The 23815-nt window shown below is 46.8% G+C and overlaps 2 protein-coding genes across 2 annotated transcripts in view; one reads left to right on the top strand and one right to left on the bottom strand.

Annotated features, from left to right (window-relative positions):
* The first annotated feature begins 2141 nt into the window (after positions 1 to 2141).
* ENTPD8 (ectonucleoside triphosphate diphosphohydrolase 8) lies at positions 2142 to 16829 on the top strand. Its single transcript, XM_056860064.1, has 9 exons — positions 2142 to 2267; positions 3147 to 3264; positions 5674 to 5824; positions 9414 to 9573; positions 10507 to 10737; positions 13615 to 13875; positions 15501 to 15611; positions 16311 to 16448; positions 16601 to 16829. Exons 1-9 carry the CDS (start codon positions 2142 to 2144, stop codon positions 16781 to 16783), a joined length of 1479 nt encoding a protein of 492 aa, XP_056716042.1. The 3' UTR covers positions 16784 to 16829.
* A 1989-nt stretch (positions 16830 to 18818) lies between these two features.
* NOXA1 (NADPH oxidase activator 1) overlaps positions 18819 to 23815 on the bottom strand; it is a 28826-nt gene continuing 23829 nt past the window's right edge. Inside the window, exons 12-15 of the mRNA XM_056860063.1 lie at positions 23118 to 23311; positions 20323 to 20428; positions 19253 to 19376; positions 18819 to 18958 (exon numbers count right to left, since the gene is read on the bottom strand). Of these exons, the coding sequence (XP_056716041.1) occupies positions 18819 to 18958; positions 19253 to 19376; positions 20323 to 20428; positions 23118 to 23311 (564 nt within the window). The remainder of the gene's footprint in view (positions 18959 to 19252; positions 19377 to 20322; positions 20429 to 23117; positions 23312 to 23815) is intronic.

Consider the following 23815-nt stretch of genomic DNA (forward strand, 5'->3'; position numbering starts at 1 on the left):
CCTTGCTTGAATCTCTGCTCATTGGACTGAACTTCCCTGTCATTAGCAAACACAAAATGCAAAGAACACCACAAAAGAAGAGTGAAATGATTTCCTTGAGATGAGATTAGCACTTCCTTCTGAGTTTACTTTATGTTTACCTTACTGTGACGTACAAACATGCTTCAGACTCATTCCCTCCTGAGCCGTGCTAGCAAACCTGGCACGGCTGCCAAAAGGTAGAGGTTAACCCTTCTTTGGAAATCCAAGAGGCACTCCCACCACTGCAGGGGTTGAGTCGCTGTCAGTGGCTTGTGGAGTGACGGGGAGGGCCGTAGTAGCATTTCCAGAAACTCGAACACCTTGGAAGGATTGTATTGTTCTGAGTTAAAATGAAAGGTGCCCTTCTTTTGTTTCTGTCATAAGTCAATAATCGGGGCATAACTCTTCATTGACTCATGCGGTGACACAGCCTTCTCTGAAGGTGATTTCTGCATCAGGAGTGCTTGAATAATGCAATCATTCCTTGATGTAAAGATGTCGCAGTGTTGCCTGTCCCCAGCAGAGGTTGACAGGGAAGGAGGCATGGCTATCCATGCAGTGACTCATGCAGAGATGCAATGAACATTCTGTTCTGCAAGGGCGTGTTTTGATCACATAGGCGCTTTTAAAGATGTACAGAGCCATCCTAAGCTCAGTTATGCCCTTTGAAGCCCAATTTAGAAGGGTGTAACTCTGCTTAAGATTGCATTGTTGACATAGCGTGCCATTTCAGAATGACTAGGCTAGGAAACCTACAGTAGGACCATGACTCTTGCAGCTAAGGTTGCCAACCTCCAGGTAGTAGCTGGAGATCTCCTGCTATTACAACTGATCTCCAGCCGATAGAGATCAGTTCACCTGGAGAAAATGGCCACATTGGCAATTGGACTTTATGGCATTGAAGTCCCTCTTCTCCCAAGCCCTGCCCTCAGGATCCGCCCCCAAAACCTTCCGCAGGTGGTGAAGAGGGACCTGGCAACCCTACCTGGATCCCACAGCACATATGTGTTCAACAGCTGTTTGATTTGGAGAGGGGGGGGGACCAATGGCCGAGAAAGAGTAAGGCACTCACTCCATCTCACTCACCAAACTCCACGGCAACTTTTCCTGTTCTAAAAGAGCTCCCATGTAGTTCCAGTTATGCAAAATAATTTCTCTTCCACAGCCTCTGTCGCTGTCCCCCGCCCCCCGCCCCCCACTTTTTGAGTCTGCCTGAAGGCCAAGTGACAGGTTACACGGGATATTCGGTTATATCGTTTCTTTCTTCCCTTTATTCCATGGAAATCAAGATAGCATTCACAGAGTTCCCAGGTGGCCTCCGGTCAGATGCTGACCCACTCGAGCTGCTTGGCTTCAGCAAGTCTAGATATGACTAAGATGTGATTCCAGAAGTCACAATAGGTTATAACATGCAAGACATTCTATGAAAATTCTATCAACATTCAGATAATAGAAAGCTAAAACCATAAGAACATATATGCACACCCAGCCTCATCTGTCTACTGTAGGGTTGCCAGGTCCCTCTGGTCCCTCTTCGCCACTGGTGGGATGTTTTTGGGGCGGAGCCTGAGGAGGGTGGGGTTTGGGGAGGGGAGGGGCTTCAGTGCCATAGAGTCCAATTGCCAAAGCAGCCATTTTGTCCAGGTGAACTGATCTCTATCGGCTGGAGATCAGTTGTAATAGAAGGTCTCCAGCTAGTACCTGGAGGTTGGCAACCCTAGTCTACTGGGTTAACCTCAGAAATCAGTCTGCATTGGAACTCCTCCTAATGCATCTGTATGACACAGGCTTGAGATATGGCAAACCTCAAAGGGGTATTTCTTTACCACAGTATGTGGTAATGATAGCCATTAACTTCAATTTTTAAAAACAAAATTGGATACAATTTGTGGAGAGCATTAGAGCTAACAATAGATCCTCCATGTTCAGAAGCAGTGTTCTGATTACCAGGTGCTGGTGGCAAACTGCAGAGGGGGCTAGATCCATCCTGCCCTGTTTGTGATGTTTCCAGAGGCATCTGGCTGGACACTGTTGAAAACAGAAAGCTAAATTTGATGGGCCCTTAGCCCTTGATTGTGTAAGGTAATTTTTATATTTTCCTCCCTTTTTTGCTCTTAGAAATGGGTATCAAATGGAATGGTTCCTACATCCCGGTAGCCTTCCTGGTTTTGGGCATAGTCTCCCTCATAGCCCTGATCCTCAGCTTGGTGGGTATACATAATGCCACCCTGCCCCCGCAAAATAAGGTGAGTGTAACCTACTATTCTGAGACGAGGTATGTAGAAGCATGCTTCAGTAATAGGATGCAAGCTTTTAACTCAAACAGGCCTCTTCCTCAAGCAGGCTGCCCAATATATATTGTCAGCCAAGGAAAGTCTCAGGTCTGCAGACTGTTCCATTCCAAGATGGAAGGAAGGTTATCCCAGTAAAGTTTCCAGTTATACAAAATCCTCCCAAGATTCTTAATAGTTTCCAAGTTTGGAAAAGTGAGTTTCTACTCCTTCAGTCTGATAATAGACATGTTTCCCGCCTCCTCCCATAACCATATGGCTCTCCATGTGGCAAGTAGAATCAAAAGAAATTCTGCTCCATATGCAGAGAAATGCAAAAGTTCTTGATTTTTCTTATTAATGCTGCATGCAGGATTCTGCTCCCCCCACCCCCAGCAATGTATACAGACATGCAAATTCCCTGTCCAGCTCTGAGCCAGGGGAAACCAGTTCTTCCAGTTTGCCGCTGAAACCAGCTCTGCCCAGCTCTGCCACAAGCCCATCTCCCCATAGGAGCTCTGTAGCTTAAGAAAATAAATTTCCCTTTTTCGAAAAAGAAAAGAATTAACGAATGTTTGCATGAATGCTGTGCTTTAAAAATAAAAGAGGTTACAGCTTGCATGAAGATTGGGGTGGGGGAGCAAGACAGGTGACTGAGATATGTGAGGTGTGATGCAGAGCAGAGAGAAAGCACCGATCAGTTCAGCTTCCTACCCTCCAGCGTGCTCCCCCATACTTCCCAGCATCTGAAGTCATCCCCTGTGAACTCGGAAGGGGCTCTGATTTGACTCGGTGGCTTTAGTCTGTCCGTCCGTCCATGCCTGACTCATTTTGTTCTGAATGATTTCCTTCCAGTACGGACTGGTATTTGATGCAGGCTCATCCCACACCGCTCTGTTTGTCTACCAGTGGCCAGCAGATAAAGAGAACAACACCGGCATGGTCAGCCAGACCTTCTCCTGTCATGTTAACGGTCAGTTTTCCTCCATATGCTAGAGGTGGTGGGAGAGAGCGGTCGCTGGCTGGTGTAGCTCCCAATGTTTGATATAGGTGCAGAAGTCACTGTGTCAGCCGAGGAGGATTTTTGGGTTCAAGTTCAGTAGGGTGCAGCGGTCGGAGTGTTGGACTAAGCTTTGGGACAACCAGGTTCAAGTCCCCGCTCTGCCATAGAAGCTCACTGGGTGATCCTGGGCCAGTCATTCTCTCAGCCTAACCTACCTCACAGGGTTGTCGTAAGAATAAAATGGAGAAGGGGGGAATGATATTGTAAGCTGCCTTGAGGCCGCTTGCCTTGCGTGAGGCAAGGTGTGTGAGGGGGCAGGGTTGGTTTTTTTCTTTTAATTATTTCTTTTAATAAAACAGAAAAAAATAACAAGTGGGGGGAAAACCTTAACATCCAGCGACTAAATAAAGATAAGAAAAGAAAGGAAATATATACGTAAATATATAGGGCCAGCAAGACAGCTATTCCTCCAGGCCTACAGTTGAGGGCAGCCACGGGCATCACCTTTGCTGGCCCCCCTACCCCCCCTTTCCATCTTATTTTTTTGTTAACCAAGGGAGCAACCTGCTGCTTATCTCAGGCAACATGAGTGAATTTAGGCACCATCTGGAGTTTCTGAGGTTTTAATCAGGGTTTTATTGTTTTAAATTTAGAATTTATGGTTAATTTTATTATTGATTACTTATTATGTTAAATGATGTTACCCGCTCTTAGCCTGGCTATGGTCGGGGAGGTCAGGCTACAAATCAGATAGATAGGTAGGTAGGTAGGTAGGTAGGTAGGTAGGTAGGTAGGTAGGTAGGTAGGTAGAGAGAGAGAGAGAGAGAGAGAGAGAGAGAGAGAGAGAGAGAGAGAAAATAAATATTATAGTGGAGGTATGTGCGTATGTGTGCCGTCAAGTCACAGCTGACTTATGGCGACCCCATAGGGTTTTCTAGGCAAGAGACATCCAGAGACGGTTTGCCATTGCCTGCTTCCACTTCATGCCCTGGTAGTCCTTGGAGGTAGCCCATCCAAATTCTAATGAGGGCTGACCCTACTTAGCTTCTGAATTCTTACAAGATCAGGCAACCTGGCGCTACTATAAATGGTTTCCAAATATCTAAAAATAAGTCCATACGCAGTTGTCGTCTATACACCATGCATTCCAATACTGATAGACTGCTAAGGTCCTCCATCCATGGATTTACTGGAGAGGGCAGGTTTAAGGTTCCTTTGCCTAAGTGCCCCGTTCTCATGCTGAGCCGTAATGGGAAAGGAAAATGATGAATATATTAATAAATAAATTTTAACATAGACACACCTACCCTGCTTTAGGATGTGAACAAGAAGAGAGGTATATATGGTTGTATTTATCAGTCAAATTTTTATCTCACCCTTCCTCCAGGAGCTGTGGGTGGCATACACAGTTCTTTCTTCTTCCAGTTTTTCCTCACAAGTTTGTGAGGTAGGCTAGGCAGACACTGAATGAGGGCTACTGGCTGAAAGGTCACCCAGTAAGCTTCATGGTGGGTAGGTAGGTCTCCGCAGTCCTAGTCTTACACTCGGTCACTACACCATGCTGGATTCCTCGTCACATCCAGTTTGACTTTCCGAGTGATGGAGCTGCCCTTTTTATTAGCATCCATGTCTCCTTACTGAGTTACCTAGGGAAAAACAGGCAGGTGCTTGCTTGCAGGGAGGTTACAATTTTTATTGCAACAGATAACGGCAAAACCCACAGAGGCCTTTTATGCAGGGACGTTTCCCCATGGTCACCCCCCCCCCCGACTGCTTTGGGGCTTCCTTTTGCCTGCATTTTCCAGATTCTGGCTAAAATAGCATCCGGAAAACATGGACAAAATGTGCGGGGAGAGCGAGGTGGCTTCTGACAGGCGGAAAAGGCATGCATAATCAAAAGGTAGCCCCAAAGCAATCGCCAGGGGTGACCGCAGGGAAACGTCCCTGCATAAGAGGCCAGAGAAGAATAGGGTTGCCAGCCTCCAGTTACTAGCTGGAGAGCTCCCGCTATTACAACTGATCTCCAGCTGATAGAGATCAGTTCACCTGGAGAAAATGGCTGCTTAGACAACTGGACTCTATGGCATTGAAGTCCCTCCCCTCCCCAAACCCCACCCTCCTCAGGCTCTGCCCCAAAAATCTCCAGGTATTTCCCAACCCGGAGTTGGCAACCCTAGAGAAGAAGGATGTTGGGAAACCACAGTGAGATGTAATTAGACCTTTGTTGTGGGTTGTACTGAGGAATAAGGGGTGCCAAAGATCACAAGAGAAAACTGAGATGTGAGGAGGGATTTGAAAGGAGCAGTCTATTGTGTGTCTCTGTCTATTCATGACCATCCAGGCGCAAAGTGACCCTTGACCCCGCTTTTTGTCTTTCAGCATCTGGGATCTCAAGTTTTGCCAAGGATCCACCACGAGCTGGTGACTCCCTCAGGGATTGCCTTGATGCAGCCATGAAAGTGATTCCTGCAGAGAGGCAGCGGGAGGCACCCACTTACTTGGGAGCCACGGCTGGTATGAGGCTACTGAGGTACACGCAGTACCTAGTTAATTCCAGCCACATCTAGGGTTGCCAGGTCCCTCTTCGCAACCAGCGGGAGATTTTGGGGGCGGAGCCTGAACAGGGCGGGGTTTGGGGAGGGGAGGAACTTCAAAGCCATAGAGTCTAATTGCCAATGTGGCCATTTTCTCCAGGGGAACGGATCTCTATCAGCTGGAGATCAGTTGTAATAGCAGGAGATCTCCAGCTAGTACCTGGAGGTTAAACAAATAACTCACTCTACTGTAAAAAGTAATGGTACAATCAAACAGTAGCAGGCAAAAATGAAAGAGACAAAAGACAATGGATAGAAAACAGCAAAACAGCCGCAGCTGTAACTATATTACAATGAAGGTTATATACAACAAAACAAAGCTATGTAACAAGGCTAAGCAACCGAGGTTACAAAGCTGGGAAGTAACAACGTAACAAAAAAGAAGAATCAGCTACAGGGAGCTGATAATGTGTGCCAAAAAGTTCACGTAGGACAGGGGTGGGGAACCTTTTTCCTGCCAAGGGCCATTCGCACATTTATAACATCTTTCAGGGGCCATACCAGGTGTAGATCTCCCGTGGGGGGGGGAGAGGCTAGGGTTGCCAGGTCTCCAGCCACCACCTGGAGGTTGGCAACCTCAGGGGAGGCCACCCAGAGAAGGACTGGAGGGCGCCCCCACTCCCCCCTCCCAGGTGAGAGGGCAGCCAGCGGTGCGCAGCCCACAGTCGATTGGCAAGGGAGGAAGGAAAACAGAGAAAGAGGAAAGGGGAGGGAGGGAGAAAGAGAGAGAAAGGGAGAAAAAAATGGAGAGAGGAGGAGAAAGAAAGAAAAGGACGGAGGGAAAGAAAAAAAAGGACGGAGGGAGACAAAGAAAGAGACAGAAAAAGAGAGAGGAAGAGAGGGAGAGAAAGGAGAAAGAGTGACAGAAAAAGAGGAAGAGAGAAAAGCCTCCCCCCCCCACACACACACACACCCGCGCATGCCGGCCTGCGCAACCGGGCCCCAGCCACCCCACCTCCCCCGCCCACACACACACACCCGGCAGCGCATGGAGCACCAAGCAACCGGGCCCCAGTCTCCGTGCACTCCCCCCCCCCGAGCTCCGCAGCAGGGTTCCCGCGACAGGGTTCCCGGAGCTCCCGAGGGCCACAAAAAATGTCCTCGGGGGCCGTATGCGGCCCCCGGGCCTGAGGTTCCCCACCCCTGATGTAGGACATAGAGTCATATTCTAGTCAATTACAATGTATCTTCAGGCGACGGAGAAACCGATGGTAATGCGGCTCCGGACGTATTCCAGCGTTTTCGCTACAAAGGTAGCTTCATCAGCCTGTGATTTTCTTCTCCTACCGTGTTTCCCCGAAAATAAGACACTGCATCTGCTCAGCTGGGCTCCTCCTGTCTTCCCCGCCCTCAGAGGCCCGGGCGCGCTGGTTGCAGGGCCTTTGAAGCGGCTGCAGGACACCGCCTCTGCTGAGCTGGGCTCCTCCTGGTCTTTTCCACCCCAGCCCGGGGCGTGCTGGTTGCCAGGCCTTTGAAGCAGCCGCAGGAGACTGCATCTGCTCAGCTGGGTTCCTCCTGGTCTTCTCCACATCAGCCCCGGGGTGCCTTATTTTCGGGGTATGGCTTATATTAAGCAAATGCTTAGAAATGCTGCTACGGCTTATTTTATGGGTGTGTCTTATTTTCGGGGAAACACGGTAGCTGTATTCTGGGAGGAGTCCCAATCAAAGATTTAATGTGCTTTACTGTGTTAGGTTGCAGGCACGGAGCCTTCATAAAGCAATAAATTTTCTCAGCTTTGTTTGTCTCGTTCCTCTCTGCGCCTAGCAGGCTGCTTGAGTGGTATCGTCTGTGAGGTTGCTTGAGTGGTATCGTACCTGGAAGTTGGCAACTCTAGCCCATCAGCTTCTCCAGTGATCTGGCTCACTGAAAGTGGGGGTTTCTGTGTGTATGGAAGAACTATTCTCACCCCTCCCAGCCTTCCTGAATCCCTCTAGCTCGGTTAGGTGTTTGGCATCTCTGCATGGATGAATGGCCAGGCGCATGGATGACAGTTAAAGCACAGTATAAGATCTTTACAAGCGAAAACGCATGGTCGCTTTAGCCTCCTTTATTCCCTGTTTCAGCCAGGATTCAGCCAGGATCGAACGTGTGCGTTTCGCCAAACGTGCATTCGATCCTGGCTGAATACTGGCTGAAACAGGGAATAAAGGAAGCAAAGCGACCATGCGTTTTCGCCCAAGGAAAAAGATCTTGAATAACTACCCAAAAAATCCTCTACAGACTAAGAGCACAAAAGCTTGGGAACGTATTTCAGAACACGGAACAGGTATTACAGAGAAATAGTAAATAAAAGATAAAAGGAATACTGGCTGAGCTACACTGGTTACTGAGTAACCTTGGCATTTCTCTCAGAGAAACGGATGCAAAACAGCGGCAATGCTAAAACAAAGAGGGGATCTCAGCATTTGTGCAGACTTTACGTCTGTTCCTGCCTGTCCCTCTGGTCTTGGCTCGCTTCCACTGAGAGAACTGAACATGTAACCCCTTCAGTCCCAGGTGGGAGGGATTCTGGGTTCTGTATTGGGGGGGGGATGAATTACCCTCCTCCCATCAAGCTGTCTTTGACCAATCATGTAATGTTGTGCAATACTGGTTTTTAAGATGTCAGCGTGGCATATTAAAAGTAATCCATTTTCCCCTTTCCTGAAAGGGTACCCAAATGGACTCCTTTTAATCCCCCCATTTGTCACCATAAATTAGTGTGTTTCCTGCCCTGAGCATCAAGTGAGGATATTATGGCAGAGATGACAATGGAGTTTTTACTTTCCTGGGGCAGATAAGCCCCCTTACTCACAACCCCCGCTTGGGAGAAAGTGGCTTGTGGGCAATGCAGGAGTGAATTGGCAGGAGGGATTGTAGTACAGATGTTTAGCAAGGAGGAGGGCTGAAGTATTTCACTTCTGACTACCTGGTGTACATTGCAGGTAGAAATTATGCACACAGAAAAATTTTCAAATCACTTTAGATGTGTAAAGTCTGGGTAGTTCACAGCCTTCCATAGGCATACAACATCTGCCTGCAGTATGCAATTGCTAGGCGTAAGAGAAATGTTTTAATGTTACACTTTCCTTCTATCCACCAACTTTCCCTTACAAATGCCCCCGCACTTATGTTCTCTCTGCAAACACCATTTAGGTAACACTGATTTGCCCGGATAGTACACAGGTCTTCCCCTTAGCTGCCAGACTGTCTCTTCCCTCATCTCCTCAGCTGTTTATTCAGAAGGACCAAGGTTTGTGCACTTCAGATACATCATATGGCAAACCGCAAGCATGCTTGGTGGGGTGGGATGGAGCAGTCCCTACCTGGCAGTGCCACAGAGGACACAGAGGGAAATCTGGTGATCCTCCTTTTTTTTTTTTTTACATGATACCTATCACAATTTTGGTTTTTTTGTTTTTCTTTCTTTTTATTGACTTTTTAAATGATTTTTCTTTTTTAAATAAAGAGCTGGCTATGCATAATCCTATATCCCAAATTATTCCCACATTTTTACAATATTTTCTTTTGAAAATCCTACAGACGAGAAAATGAGTCTGCAGCAGCACAGATCCTGGCAGAAGTTGGCAAGACTATCCAGGAATATCCCATAAACTTCCAGGGGGCTAGAATCCTTACCGGGAAGGAGGAGGGTGCTTATGGCTGGATCACCATCAACTATCTGCTAGACTCCTTCACGAAGGTGCGGCTGGCATTTCCAAACTGTAACAGGGTTTAGGCTTAATATGGGGACAGGGTATGGACAACCGCAAAATTCTGTGTAAAGGTAGAATGGGGCCATTGATGCATTGGAGCGTTTTGCCTTGGGTTCACCGCACCTTTTCCCCCCACCCGAATTCTCAAAACTCCAAAAAACAAACAAACAAAAAACCATGCAAAGTTTTGAGAATTCAGATGGGAAAAAAGGTGCATCTAGAGAGTGGTGAATCCAAGGCAAAACCTCCCATGCAAAAATGGCATGGGAAGTGTTCCAAAGGTTGGAGAGCGTTTCACTGGGAGGGGCTTGAAAAAAGCGATGCTCTGGGCCAAATTCCCTCCTTTTTTGCAGCAACAGCAGCAGCCACAGCTGCCATTATTTATTTATATAGCCTCTGATCTCACCCACCTTGCAGTCAACCAATCCTGGCTCTGAAGCAGTTCTTTTTCAGACCTTCCTGTGTCTATGCTTTCAAGATGGTGGTTGCCAAGCAGCTGTCTTATGAAGACCCTGTAGGGTTTTCAAGGCAAGAGAGGTTTGGAGGTGGCTTGCCACTGCCTGCCTCTGCGTGGGCTGAGAGAGTTCTGAGGGAACTGCGACTAGCCCAAGGTCACCCAGCAGGCTTCATGTGGAGCAGTGGGGAATCGAACCTGATTCTCCAGAGTAGAGTCCCGCCGCTCTTAACCACAACACCACGCTGGCTCTAAACTGTTTATTGGTTTGTGTTAATCTGGCAACGTCTTTAAAGGCTTGCTTTTCATTGTCAGTAACAGGAAACGTAATTGACCAGGATAAATAAATTCTGGGGGAGATCATTTTTTCCCCTAGCAGAAGAAAAATTGGCAGGTCTCAACATTGTATTCCTCCTCCATTAAAGCGCTTTGATCCAATTTGCCCTACCCTCTTGTGTCTCCTCAGTATTCCATTGAACGTCGGGACTGGATTCATCCCTCATCGGCCAATATCCGGGGGGCGCTGGATCTCGGAGGGGCATCGACCCAAATAAGTTTTGTCCCAGCTGACCCAATCGTGGAGAGTGATGAAGCAGCTCAGTTCCGACTCTACGGGTTTGATTACACCATCTATACTCACAGCTACCTGTGCTACGGGCAGAACCAAGCACTCCAGCACGCTCTCCGAATTATTGTTGTAAGTCTTCCGTTGACATTCATCAACTGCCCAAGCAAATACCATGGGATAGAGGGTGGGGACAGTGGTTCAGACTAAAAATCAAGGGGATACTTCTTGGCCAAACAAATAATTTTAAAATTTACTACAACCCGCAGTGGCTTTCAAGGATCCCAGGCAAAAAAAAGGTTTTTCCCATCACATGTTACAGGAGATCCTTGTACTAAAGATGCTAAGGAGTGAACCTGGGACCTTTTGCAAACAAGCCATGTCCTCTACCACAGTCTGTTTTCAACAGTATCATGTGAGCATGTATGAACCTATGTTAATCCTTTTTTTTTTTTAACCCTTGAACCATCTAGTTCAGAGGTCCCCAAACATTTGGAGCCTGCGAGCACCTTTGGAATTCTGACATGGTGTAGTGGGCACCATCACAAAAATGGCTGTCACACAAGGCGGAGCCAATCACAAAATATCAAGGAAGTGAGATTATGCATAAATCTAATAGTAACTCTTCAGTGTTTCAAGCAGAAGCTCTGTTTAACAGGATGCTTTTTGATCTGTACAGCCAATCAGATCTCCAGTGACCAATCAGAAGGCCCATTGGGCAAAACCCACCTTCTAAAAACCCCACCGACATTCTCCAGTGGCCAATCTCCATCCACTTTCTCCAGCTCTCTAGTGGCCAATCAGAAGCCCTGTTAGGCAAAAGCCCCACCCACTTTCTAAAAATACTTGGTGGGTGCCAGGAAAGGTGTTGGTGGGTTCCATGGCACCCACGGGCTGGGAACCCTTGATTTAGGATGAGTCAGGCCATTGATTCCCCACATTTTCTCTTCTGACCGACCACAGCTGTCCACGGGCTAACTGTAGCAAGCCTAACTGTACATTAAATTATCCTTGCATTTGCCCTGGGTCTGCCATAAGGCTACTTTTGGTTGGATGTGCTTGGCAAGTTCCATGCTCAGAACTCATTTCCCAGGCACGTGGGGACCCAATTTAGGTAAGTACCATGGCGTGTGAGGATGGGGGTGGGTGGGTCCTAGGTTTCTCCCACCAATCTGTTTTCATTATCTGAAATGACCCTCAACAGCGCACTATTTGCCCTGTTGGGGACACTTATCTGTTACTCTCAGTTCATGTAAATTTTCCCAATGGGACAAATACCGGTAGAGGGTCCTGGGGACATTACAAGCCAGGAAAATGTTGCAGTACTGAGGGCTTTATTTGTTTTTCGACATCCATATCTTTGTCATTGAATCCTAACCATTGGAGTCTATTCTTAACTATCACCTTCCATGGGTCTTTCTCAATAAAATTCAAAGTCCCTTTCCTCACAGTGGATATATTTTTTTGCTTTAATTTAAACGCCAGTATCCCTGCATGAACTTCCTACGAATTCTAGGCCAGTTCAGATCTCAGAGCAATACCTGAAACACAGCTTGGCACACAGCAAATCTTGCAAATAAACTGTAACAGAGGTTGATTGAATGATTCAACCACCATCTCTATCAAGACTCCAATTCCATACAATAATTGGGATAATACCGTAGAATTTAATACCTGAATAGCACCTGTTATGTAATTGCTGCCCCAGGTGAAGAAGAATCAAGTAATTACATTACTGGTGAATCCAGCTTTTTCAGTAAGAGCCTTCCTGCTCAAATTTGATTGAAAATGACATCCAGTTACCTAAATTGCTTTACCTGATCAATTGGTTGTCCATTCATGAACCACTTATATACTGGGCAGGTTTTTTGCTTCCATTACTCAAGGATAGTGTAGCATAAACAGATGTGGGCTTAGTGCGCTACCTATTAAGGGACAGGGACGAGCGTATAACACTGATGGTAGCAAGATTCCTGGAAACCTCCCTAGGAGAGCTGCGCCAAGCTCCTCCACAGAGCTAAGCACTATTGAAAGTACACAGCACTTTAAGAATTACAGATTTTAACTATTTATTGATATTTTATCATTTATATACTGCATTTTAATGACTGATTGATGTACTTAAAAGTTTTATGCCAATAAAGGTTTGAATGAATGAATACTGGGCAGGTGTAGGATTTAGCAAACACCATACTTTTTGAGTTTTGCATATTTAGGACTAGTAAAAAGGTAAAGGTCCCCTGTGCAAGCACCAGGTCATTCTTGACCCATGGGGAGACGTCACATCCCGACGTTTTCTAGGCAGACTTTGTTTGCGGGGTGGTTTGCCAGTGCCTTCCCCAGTCATCTTCCCTTTACCCCCAGCAAGCTGGGTACTCATTTGACTGACCTCGGAAGGATGGAAGGCTAAGTCAACCTTGAGCCGGCTACCTGAAACCGACTTCCGTCGGGATCGAACTCAGGTCATGAGCAGAGCTTTTGACTGCAGGACTGCAGCTTTAACACTCTGCGCCACAGGGCTGGAAACTCAGACTTTGTATGCTGGACTTTCCCCAAAACATATAGCGTGAACTGGAGGGCTATTTCCCCCCTCACCTCAAGCTCCTTTTTGCCCGTTAGTGGCAAGTAAACCCAACAACCCTCTCTATTTTCTCGGCTATCTACTTGTTTAAGAAGGCAGTGTACGTTATTTATTTGTGTACGTTATTTATTTGTTCCCAAGGCAGCTTATGACATTGTTTTCCCCTCCTCCATTTTATCTTCACAATAGCAAGTTTCCTTGGCAGAGTGGAGGTTCGCATCCAGGTCTTCAAGATCTTAGTCTGGCATTCTAGCCACTATACCATGGTAGCTGTCTAGTAACCAGTAGCCATGAGCCATCCAAAGCTATCAACATTAATTTAAGCCAGTTTTCTGTGGCCCTCACTGTGCAGTGGCTATAATGGTATAATGGTAGTGACTTCCTCTGTCATGACAGGTTTAAGGTTTCACTCTGGCTATTGTCTCCAGAACTCAACTATCTTGGATCAGTTTGACAACCCCTGCTATCCTCGGGATTACTTTGAGAACATCACAAGGTCATCCTTCTACAGCAGCCCATGTGCCGAAGGGCAGAAACCTGCAGTCTCTGGGAATGTGAGTCTACATGGCACGGGTAATGCCAACAGATGCCGGGAAACCTTCAAGAAGATCTTCAATTTCTCATGCCATCACAACACGTCCTGTGGATTCAATGGGGTCTACCAGCCAAAAGTCAACGGAAAGTTCCTGGTACGATATGGCAGTAGTTGATCCTGAAATGCCAGGGAACAGGGATGAGGATGGGGTGTGTGTTGTGCTCCTTGCACAAACATCAGGGTGCAGATTTCAAGTCCATGGACCTTCCTGTATCCAGTTATGTGATTTAACTACGTAACATATAAGCATAGGAAACTCTCTTATGGCTTTTCAGACCGTGGGTCCATGTACATGCTATACTGTCGACTCTGACTGGCAGCAGCTCTGTAAGGTCTTTTCTAGCACTTGCTTCCTGATTAGGATTGTCATTTTTTTAAACTGGTTCCTCTACCTGTCCTTAAATAGCCATTTTAATACCGGGGATTGAACCTGGGACCTTCTGCACACCAAGCAGAGGCTCTGCCACTGAGCCACGGCCCCTTTCCCCTATTTCTTAAACTTGAGTTTAGCAAAAGTTAGCCTATGTTGCAAAGTAGTGGAAAGCAACACAGCTCAGGCTCTGCAAGGCTCCTTAGGGAGTCTAGTGGTTATTTTATGTATGTATTTAATTAAAACATTTATTAGCTGCCTTTCCAGCCAGAGTGGTGTAGTGATTAAGAGCGGTGGTTTGGAGTGGTGGAGTCTAATCTGGAGAACAGGGTTTGATTCCCCACTCCTCCACAGGAGCGGCGGAGGCTAATCTGGTGAGCTGGATTTGTTTCCCTGCTCCTACACATGAAGCCAGCTGGGTGAGCTTGGGCTAGTCACACTCTCTCAGCCCCACCACAAGGTGTCTGTTGTGGGGAGGGGAAGGGAAGGTGATTGTAAGCCGGTTTGATTCCCCTTAAGTGGTAGAGAAAGTCAGCATATAAAAACCAACTCTTCTTCTTCCTCCTTACAGAGCTCAAGGCAGTTTACCAACATAGATCAAACACATCAAATAATACATTAAGAACATAAAACAAAATTTAAAACCATTATTCAGGATTGCTACTAAACTTAACCAAATGCAGTGCTAAATAAAACCACCTTCAACTGCCTCCTAAAGACTGAAAGTGAGGGGGCCAGGGGCGCACCTCCCTGGGGAGGTTGTTCAATAATTGTGGGGCTGTCACTGAAAAAGCCTCCCCCCCACTTGTGCACCCACCAAATGAGCTTCTTTGATTGGTGGGACAGGCAGGAGAGCCTCTCCCTGCGATCTTAATTCCTGGGCATGAATGAAAGCCATGCATTATGTGTTTCAGATGCTAGCCAACAAATTAGGCTAAGTGAGACCTGAGCTGTGTTGCAAAGTGTTTTTGCTCATTCCAGCAAAAGCTTGTGGTGTGTGCCTGCTCCAGAGGCTCTGTCCTTGAGGGTAACACAAACATCTTCCGTGGGATTACACCCTCAGCCTTTTCCTGCTAGTAGGGTTGCCAGGTCCCTCTTCACCACTGGCGGGAGGTTTTTGGGGTGGAGCCTGAGGAGGGAGGGGTTTGGGGAGGGATGGGACCTTATTGCCCAAGCGGCCATTTGCTCCAGGTGAACTGATCTCTATCGGCTGGAGATCAGTGGTAATAGCAGGAGGTCTCCAGCTAGTACCTGGAGGTTGGCAACCCGACCTGCTAGACTTTCTACCCCCTACCTTTCTATCACACCACATGGGTGCTCTCATTGACCCCCTGCTGTCTGTCCACCAGGCTTTTTCTGCTTATTACTACACCTTCAGCTTCCTGAACTTGACCGAGGGGCAGCCACTGGATGAAGTAGAAGTTGCTATTCAGACATTTTGTGCCAGAAGTTGGGACGAGGTGGGTACATTCCTGTGGTATATGGTGGGCAACCTGTAGGGTTGCCAGGTCCCTCTTCGCCATGGCAGGAGATTTTGGGGGCGGAGCATGAGGAGGGTGGGGTTTGGGGAGGGGAGGGGCTTCAATGCCATAGAGTCCAATTGCCAAAGCAGCCATTTTCTCCAGGTGAACGGATCTCTATCGGCTGGAGATCAGTTGTAACAGCAGGAGGTCTCCAGCTAGTTGACAACCCTATCCTCAGACTTATTTCTTGAACTGTGAGTTGTATGTGGCAGTTGTAAAGGGGGTGGGGAGCATATTTCAAGTGGGGATTAGGGAGGGGATGTTAGAACCCTTGCTCCACATGCAAGTCCACCCTCCTACCCCCTTCTCCACAGGCCATCTTTATGAGAATTAGTCTGGTATAATAGCTAGAATGTCAAACTACGATTAGGGAAGCCTTCCTCTTACACACACACACACACACACACACAAACTGTTCTAAGGTTGGAGGTGGGAGGGAGAGGAAGCGTGGGGGTAACCTCACAGGTACTAGCCAATAGGCACCTTCCCTGTGCAGCTTTCCCCCCATTCAAGCAGAACTGCTGTATGTTTTTTTACACTGCTTTCCCTAGAAGGAAAGGTTCACTTGTTTACAGAACAGTGGAATCGCTAACAAACTGCCTTTCCCTCCTCTCCTTTCCTCTTGCTTTTTTCCAGTTGAAGTCAAATTACCCCAACGAGAAAGAGTCTCGTCTGAAGAGCTACTGTGCCAACGCCAATTACATCCTCACCCTCCTCATGGAAGGTTATGGCTTCAGCAATCACACCTGGCGCAGTATTGCCTTCCAGATGAAGGTGAGGGCAGAGGTCAAGGGACCAACAAGCCAGAGATCCTGGGGAAAGGAACCCCGCTGCTACCTCGTGTGCCACCTTCCTAGGATTGCCAGTGCTGAGGGCTGGTACCATCGCTTCCCTCTTTGATTGCCCTGTGTTCTTTCCTCCTACAGGCTGCCAATTCAGACATCGGCTGGACCCTAGGCTATATGCTAAACCTCACCAACATGATCCCCACGGAATCCCCCCGTCCACTGAGAGGACACGAAGAGGGGGTTTGGATAGCGAGCATTTTCTTCATTGTTCTGATGCTGGCGCTGTGCCTCGTTTTTCTGCTTGTCCATTTTCTAAAGTGACAGGAACTGCCTTCAGACATTCTGCACCCAGCACTTCAGGATTTTGGGGGGTCAGTCTCGGGGGGGGGGGTACCTTATCTGACCCGGATTCACAGCCAAAATAGCGGAGATGTTCTCTTTTGTGGGAAACATTGACTCGGCGAGGGTTAGGCCTTCCACCCCAGCCAGCCTCCCCAGGAACACTCCAGCCTAACAGAGTGGACGCCAGCTGGTTGTTCAAACCACTTTTTTGTACATGCAGGAACTGATGAGGTCAAATTATTTCCCACTTTTCCTGAGCCATCATGGGCATGAAACATGTATTCCGCGCTTCAAGTCCTGCCTCTACTACAGACTCACCAGGTAACCTAAGGCAAGCTGCGCACACTCAGCCTCTGCCTACCCCTTCCATGTGTAACGTGGAGAATCATGATATTGGACTACTTTAAAAGGACTGCTGTTAACGATAATGAGACAATGTATGGGGACAGCTTTGAACAATAAAACCGTGCATATGGTTGCTCGTTAAACCACCATGCTGTTCAAACAATGGTCCCCCTCTAGAGTTTACAAAGATCTGGTTGCAATTACTTCATTTTAATGTTTTCCCACCCCATCAGACACTACCTGCAGAAGCACTTGTGAAGCCATGATAACAGAATTAAAAAGTCTGGGAACTAGGCCTTTCATATCAAAGTCATCTGTTTGTGCAAACTTGGACTAAAAGGGTTTTGGTTGAGGAGAGATAAAACACTATGTGCTATTAGCCATGGTGACTAAGTGAAGCCTCCATATCCAGAGGCAGTAGACATATGAATACCAGATGCTGGAGGGTTAACAGCAAAGGAAGGCAGTTGCCTTCAAAGCCCTATTTATGGGTGTCCTGGAAGCATTTAGTGGGCCTCTGCTGGGAAACGGATTATAGTTTGACACAGGCTAGCCCAGTCTTGTCAGATCTCAGAAGTTAAGCAGGGTCAACCCCAGTTAGTACTTGGGTGGGAGACCACCAAGGATGTCCAGGGTGGCTACACAGAGGCAGGCAACGGCAAACCACCTCTGTTCATTTCTTGACTTAAAACCCTTTATGGGGTTGCCATAAATTGGCTGTAACTTGATGGCACTTTTCTCCACCTCTGGGAAAAGTATGCCAGATTAAACAAGACCCTTCAGCTCTTCCAGCAGGGCCTTTTTATGGTTTAAAGCAACTACAAATTCTCGACAAATATTTTTTTGTTAGTTTTTCACTCTGAACCGTCATTCAGGAAGTGACTGAGAAGCCGGCGCATACCTGCTTCGCATTTCTTAAGAGCCCCTTTAATGTGACCTCTGGTGTTTGCTCCTCCCCTGCTGCGAAGAATCCCCTCAAGGAACCATGCAAAATTACAGCCGCGCTTTAGCTATGCACACGGCGGTTGCTAATGGCTATGCAAAAAGGAACAAAGGAGCAGGCAAGTGGGGGTGGTGGAATTTCTCCTTTTGCATAGGGACTGTGAATAGGAATTTTTAAAGTTGCATTTAAAAAAACAGCTATGAGCTAGCATCAAAATTGACCCTGCATAAGTGTCTTCGGTCCATGTATCCAGATGCTTCCTCCCCTTGTGTGAACAGCCAGTCCCATTTTCAGGGGAGTAAAGTCCTCCTTTTCCCACAGGTAAATAATTGTGTCAAATAACCTTCCCCCTCCTGTGGGAAAAAGTTAGGATGCAACATGATTGGGACCCCCCTAATGACTCAATTTGCAAAAATAATTCCCTATCAAAAATTGCATCTTGCCCAAAGGGGACAAGCACTTGTTTCCTTTGCTGCTATTAGTCTGTGCAGGCCTGCAGCATAAACAAAGTAACTTGAGGTACTGGACTTCCTCAAGCTAAAGAATCTCTCTTTTCCTGGCATAGAACGGAGGTTATCTTGGTGCAAAACGTAGATTTATTTCTGAATATAGAGGTCAGAGTAGACAAAAACCACTTTGTAGCCTTCTACTATAGCAACAGTACATATCTTCATTTATTTCCTCTGAAGTATTTTCAACATAACAGTAATTGGATGTAACAATCCTTCAGTCTCCAGGAGGGGAGGCAACTGTGCCTGGGAAGGGGGGCGGAGGGAGAGCAGCAGCAGGGCTCCCTCGCACAGCAAAGCATTTTGGGAAAATCCCGACGGTTCCTTTGCAGCGCCCTTCTAGCCATTCCTCATTCACTATGGAAACACAAGAGCAGGGCATGAGGTTGAGGACAGGAGATGCAAATCCAGTGGCGGACAGTGTCAAAGGCGAACAGAAGGTCTCCAGGGCTCTTAATGATCATGGAGAAGTTTGGCAGACCCACCTTGCCACACAAGGATGGAGGAAGCTGCAGCTGCAGACGTTTTCTCCTCCTTTGTGTTTATTTAAAGAAACAGAAGTGCTGTGCGCCCCAGTATTTACCCAGAGGAAATTTTTATTGGGTTAGGAGGAGGTGCCGCTCTGTGCCACCACTCAGGAAAATGCATTACCTTCAGACAGGATCTCCAGTATGTCGCCTTCCTTAAAATCCAAGTCCTCCACTCCCTGTGCAGAGTAAGAGTGTTGTGCCACCATCTGGTAGAGAACACGCCTGTCTGTGCAGTTGTCTTTGCCCTTTGGAAAAAACGAAAGTAGGTCTGAATTTACATATGTAACATCTTAACAGGATTGAAACTGGAGGGGATAGAATGGATTATACCACTTTAGAGTACAGGTATAGGAACCCTGCCCTGACCTGGATGGTCCAGGCTAGCCTGATCTTGTCAGATCTCAGAAGCTAAGCAGGGTCAGCCCTGGTAGTATTTGGATGGGAGACCACCAAGGAATACCAGGGTTGCTGTGCAGAGGAAGGCACTGGCAAACCACCTCTGTTAGTCTCTTGCCATGAAAACCCCAAAAGGGATCACCATAAATTGGCTGTGACTTGACGGCACTATACACACACACAGGAACCCCATTTTTGGATACGTATGTTTGTTTGTTTTTTAAACTCCTTGCAAGAAGAAAATGAGCATGGCAGGGAGAAGGGTTCAGATCTCTCCCTGCTGTGCTAGTTGGGTTATGGGGAGTTTTAACATATTGTCATCCTTTCCTGGGAGATCAGAAGAAGCTAAAGTTTCCCTTCTCTTAGCAGACTCCTCTCGGGAGATAACCATCCAAGTAGCCAAATTTTGCCTCCGGTCTAGTGGGATTCGTAAATGGCTAATTGAAAACCCTTCCCCATAGAAGATTTTTCCTCCTCCTCTTCAAATAATCCCTCCCAGAATCATCAACTTTTATTATTTTATTTTGTTATTTTAAACCCAACTTTGATTTTTATTCAGAGCTGATATTGTATCGAAATAAAACTTGATGATAAACATAAGGAGCATTTTTTTTAAAAAAAAAAGAGGGATCCTTGCCCCTGTACTCTGACATAAGACAGTCCATTCTTCCCTCCCCCAAGACTCTACCGCTTAATTCCCTCTTCTAGACTGTACCTATGTATATAGCAAAAAGAACATGCTAGAACAGAGAGGGAATCTTTCAGCCAGAAAACCCAGCAACAGAGAATACATACCTGGCACCAGAGAGTCAGGTGGCTGCTTTGTACCTCTTGCCATACTTTCCTCAGTTCCTCATCGCTGATAATTGGGATTAACTCATCGCTGCCTGGAGGTCTGTACCTGCAAGTGATCAGGGACACAGCCATGCAAAAGGTTACCTTGTGGAACTCTCTGACACAGAATATAGAGATGGACACCAGCTTGGATTTAAAGGAGGATTAGGTCAATTTATCATTAGACAGATCCATCAGGGGCTATTAGCCACACTGACACCTGCATGTTTAGTACAGTATACCTCTGGCCCATGCTAGCCCAATCTCATTGGATTTTGGAAGCTAAGCAGGATTGGCTCTGGTTACCATTTTGGATGGGAGACCACCAAGGAAATCCAGGGACACTATGCAGAGTCAGGCAATGGGAAACCACCTCTGATCATCTCTTGCCTTGAAAATCCAAAGGCAGTGGTTTTCAGCCTTTTTTGCTCCATTCCCCCCTTTCACCATTGTTCAGAATATAATTCCCCCCTTCCCAAAACAGTCTATCTCAAAAGGTACATTCCAAACAATATGCACTTTGCTGAATAGTGGTCCCAATTCCCCACCTGGAACCCTAAAATTCCCCCCCAGGGGGGAATTCCCCCCCTTGTTGAGAACCTCTGCCCTAAGGGGTCACCAGAGGTGGGCTGCAACTTGACTGCACTTCCCACCACCGCCTCTGAATACCAGTTGCTGAGGCAACAACAAGGAGAGGTTTTGGCATCTGTTCCTTTTTTTGTGGACCCTCCAGAGCATCTGGTTGGCTTAGTTTCAGGAATGTGGAAAGGTCACCAAAAGGTGTTTTTTTAATATAAAAAAAACACAGATGTTGCCTCAGAGGGGCACAGTAAAAGAACGGTACCACATTCAGAAAAAACGTTTAGAGAAAGCCCTTTATAGGGCTCCATGGGGCAGAAGATCCCTGCCCTGTTGAGTCAGAGCATCTCCACCTTACTTCTGGATAGGAGACGTCAAACCTCCTGAATTTTTATCCATCTTGAAGTTATGAACAGGGTTGCCAGCTCCAGATTGGGAAATACCTGGAGATTTTGGGGGTGGGGCCTGAGGAGTGCGGGGTTTAGGGAGGTAAGGGACTTCAATGGGGCATAACGCCATCAAGTCCAACTTCGAAAGCAGCCATTTTCTCTAGGTGAACAGATCTCTGTTCTAATAGCAGGAGAGATCTTCAGCCAGCACCTGGAGGTTAGTATAACACAATAACCTATGCAGAATTAACTAAGTTAGCAACAACAACCAGCACGTGGGCTCCCCTTTTAGATGAATTCACAAATTCCACAAAACACAATTGAATGCATTGTGTTATATGCTATATTCAAATGTAAAATAAATTGTGTTAATATCACACAGAACCATACTAAACAAACAACTCAATACAAACTTCCAGCACAAGTACAAGAAGGCAAAAATCAAAATAATGTCTGCAAAAAGTGGTAACGTGGTGAACAGTCTCTCAAAACACAGTCAGTAAAGGCTGCGAAGAACAAAACAAGACAAGTCCCACGGCCAAGATCCAAGCGAGATAGTCAAGGGGACACGGAAGCCGCTACGGAAAGAAGCAGCAATACTCACGAGGCGGCAAAGCCGGAAGTCTGGAAAGCCCAAGGATCACAAACACTGAAAGCGCTGTGTTTCAAAGCTGGAGAGACAGGCCTCCAAGGAGTGGTAGAAAGGAACAGATCTGGGTGCCGAGAGATGAGGAGAGATTCCAAAAGCTCTCCATGGGACAGATGACACCACCAATCCGGAATAAAATAATATGGCAAAGTCCAACCTGAAGTCCAACCTGGATGCCACCTCTAGGTTGGTGGGCGTTTCGAAGCTTCTTCAGCTAGTTGGTCTTCCTTTTATGTTTTTATTATTTTTATGTGGATGAATTTTCCACCTTAATGAAGCCAGGCATAAAAGCCTCTGTACAAGAAATGTTATGGACCTTTTACGGTTTCTGATCCTAGGCGAGTAACATTACTTTGCCGCCTCGTGAGTATTGCTGCTTTGAGAGACTGCTCACCACGTTACCACTTTTTGCAGACATTATTTTGATTTTTGCCTTCTTGTACTTGTGTTGGAAGTTTGTATTGAATTGCTTGTTTAGTATGGTTCTGTGTGATATTAACACAATTTATTTTACATTTGAATATAGCATATAACACAACGCATTCAATTGTGTTTTGTGGAATTTGTGAAATTTGTGAATTCATCTAAAAGGGGAGCCCACGTGCTTGTCGTTGTTGCTAGCACCTGGAGGTTTGGCAAACTAAAGTTAGCGTGCTGACAAGAAATTAGCAAACAAGAGCAGCAACAAATTGCGTTTAGAGCAACCTGGAGGTTGGCAACCCTAGGTATGAATGGAGCAGGAGGTGCGCCAGAAGAAACAGTTGACAACCTGAACGATGCCTGGAACATCTCTCTCCCCTTTCCTTTCCCCTCGCCAATGGCCCTCTGCTCCTCTAGGTCCATGGCCTGCTGCCAGCTAGACTATGGCCTTTTATGCAGGGATGTTTCCCTGCGGTCACCCCTGCTGACTGCTTCGGGGCTTCCTTTTGATTATGCATGCCTTTTCCACCCATCAGAGGTTGCCTCACTCTCCCCTCGCTTAAACAGCATCTGGAAAACATGGGCAAAACATGCGGGGAGAGCGAGGCGATCTCTGACGGGTGAGAAAGGCACGCATAATCAAAAGGAAGCCCTGAAGCAGTCGGCAGGGGTGACCATGGGGAAACGTCCCTGCATAAAAGCTATATCACAGAACGTACCTCAGTGTCATCCTCTCGACTTGCCGGTGGCACTCTCCCTGCAGCAAGGCACGCAAGTGAGCCAGGGATGGAGCACTACTCATCTGCATGTCCGCAGTGTAAGATCCGTGGACCGTTAGCTGAACAGGCCTGCTGTTGATGGGAGAGACTTCCTCCTGGGCCGATGGGGCCTGCACACAAGAAAGGAGCTCCGCCTACTCCAAGCAAATGACTTTGAACACTATTTCACAGAGGGCTTTTTGCAAGGCAGCATGCGACAATTTCAAAATGCAAAAACAGACATCCCAGTTGCTATGCAATTAAACCACCAAAAAAAAACCTAACACAATATAACAGGTGTTTTTCTTTTTAAATCTCCAGAAGGTTGACAAGAAGCAAGATTTCATATGTACACGCACTGAACTTCGGCCGTTTATGCTTGATAATTAGCAGTGCATTCCAGGCTGAAATGCCCCGCATATTTTTTTTTTCATTTTTCCAAGCTGAACCATTATTCCAGACTTCACCGTGGCACATACCTGCTTCGCATTTCTTAAGAGCCCCTTTAACGCGACCTTTTGTATTTGCTCCGCCCCCGTATCGAAGCATTCACTGAAGGAAGCATACAGAATCACAGCTGCTGCTAACTTATGCAAACGGCTATTGCTAATGGCTATACAAATGAAGGAACGAAGGAGCAGGCGAGTGGGGAGATGGAA

This window comes from Euleptes europaea, chromosome 14 (assembly GCF_029931775.1).
Source record: "Euleptes europaea isolate rEulEur1 chromosome 14, rEulEur1.hap1, whole genome shotgun sequence".
In the NCBI taxonomy this organism is placed as follows: Eukaryota; Metazoa; Chordata; class Lepidosauria; order Squamata; family Sphaerodactylidae; genus Euleptes; species Euleptes europaea.

Excerpts from the sequence above, each read along its gene's own strand:
- ENTPD8 (XM_056860064.1), top strand. The coding sequence starts at position 2,142 with ATGGGTATCAAATGGAATGGTTCCTACATCCCGGTAGCCTTCCTGGTT. Across the intron at positions 9,574-10,506 it reads TGCTAGACTCCTTCACGAAG|TATTCCATTGAACGTCGGGA; the intron begins GTGCGGCTGGCA and ends GTGTCTCCTCAG. Across the intron at positions 16,449-16,600 it reads GTATTGCCTTCCAGATGAAG|GCTGCCAATTCAGACATCGG; the intron begins GTGAGGGCAGAG and ends TTCCTCCTACAG.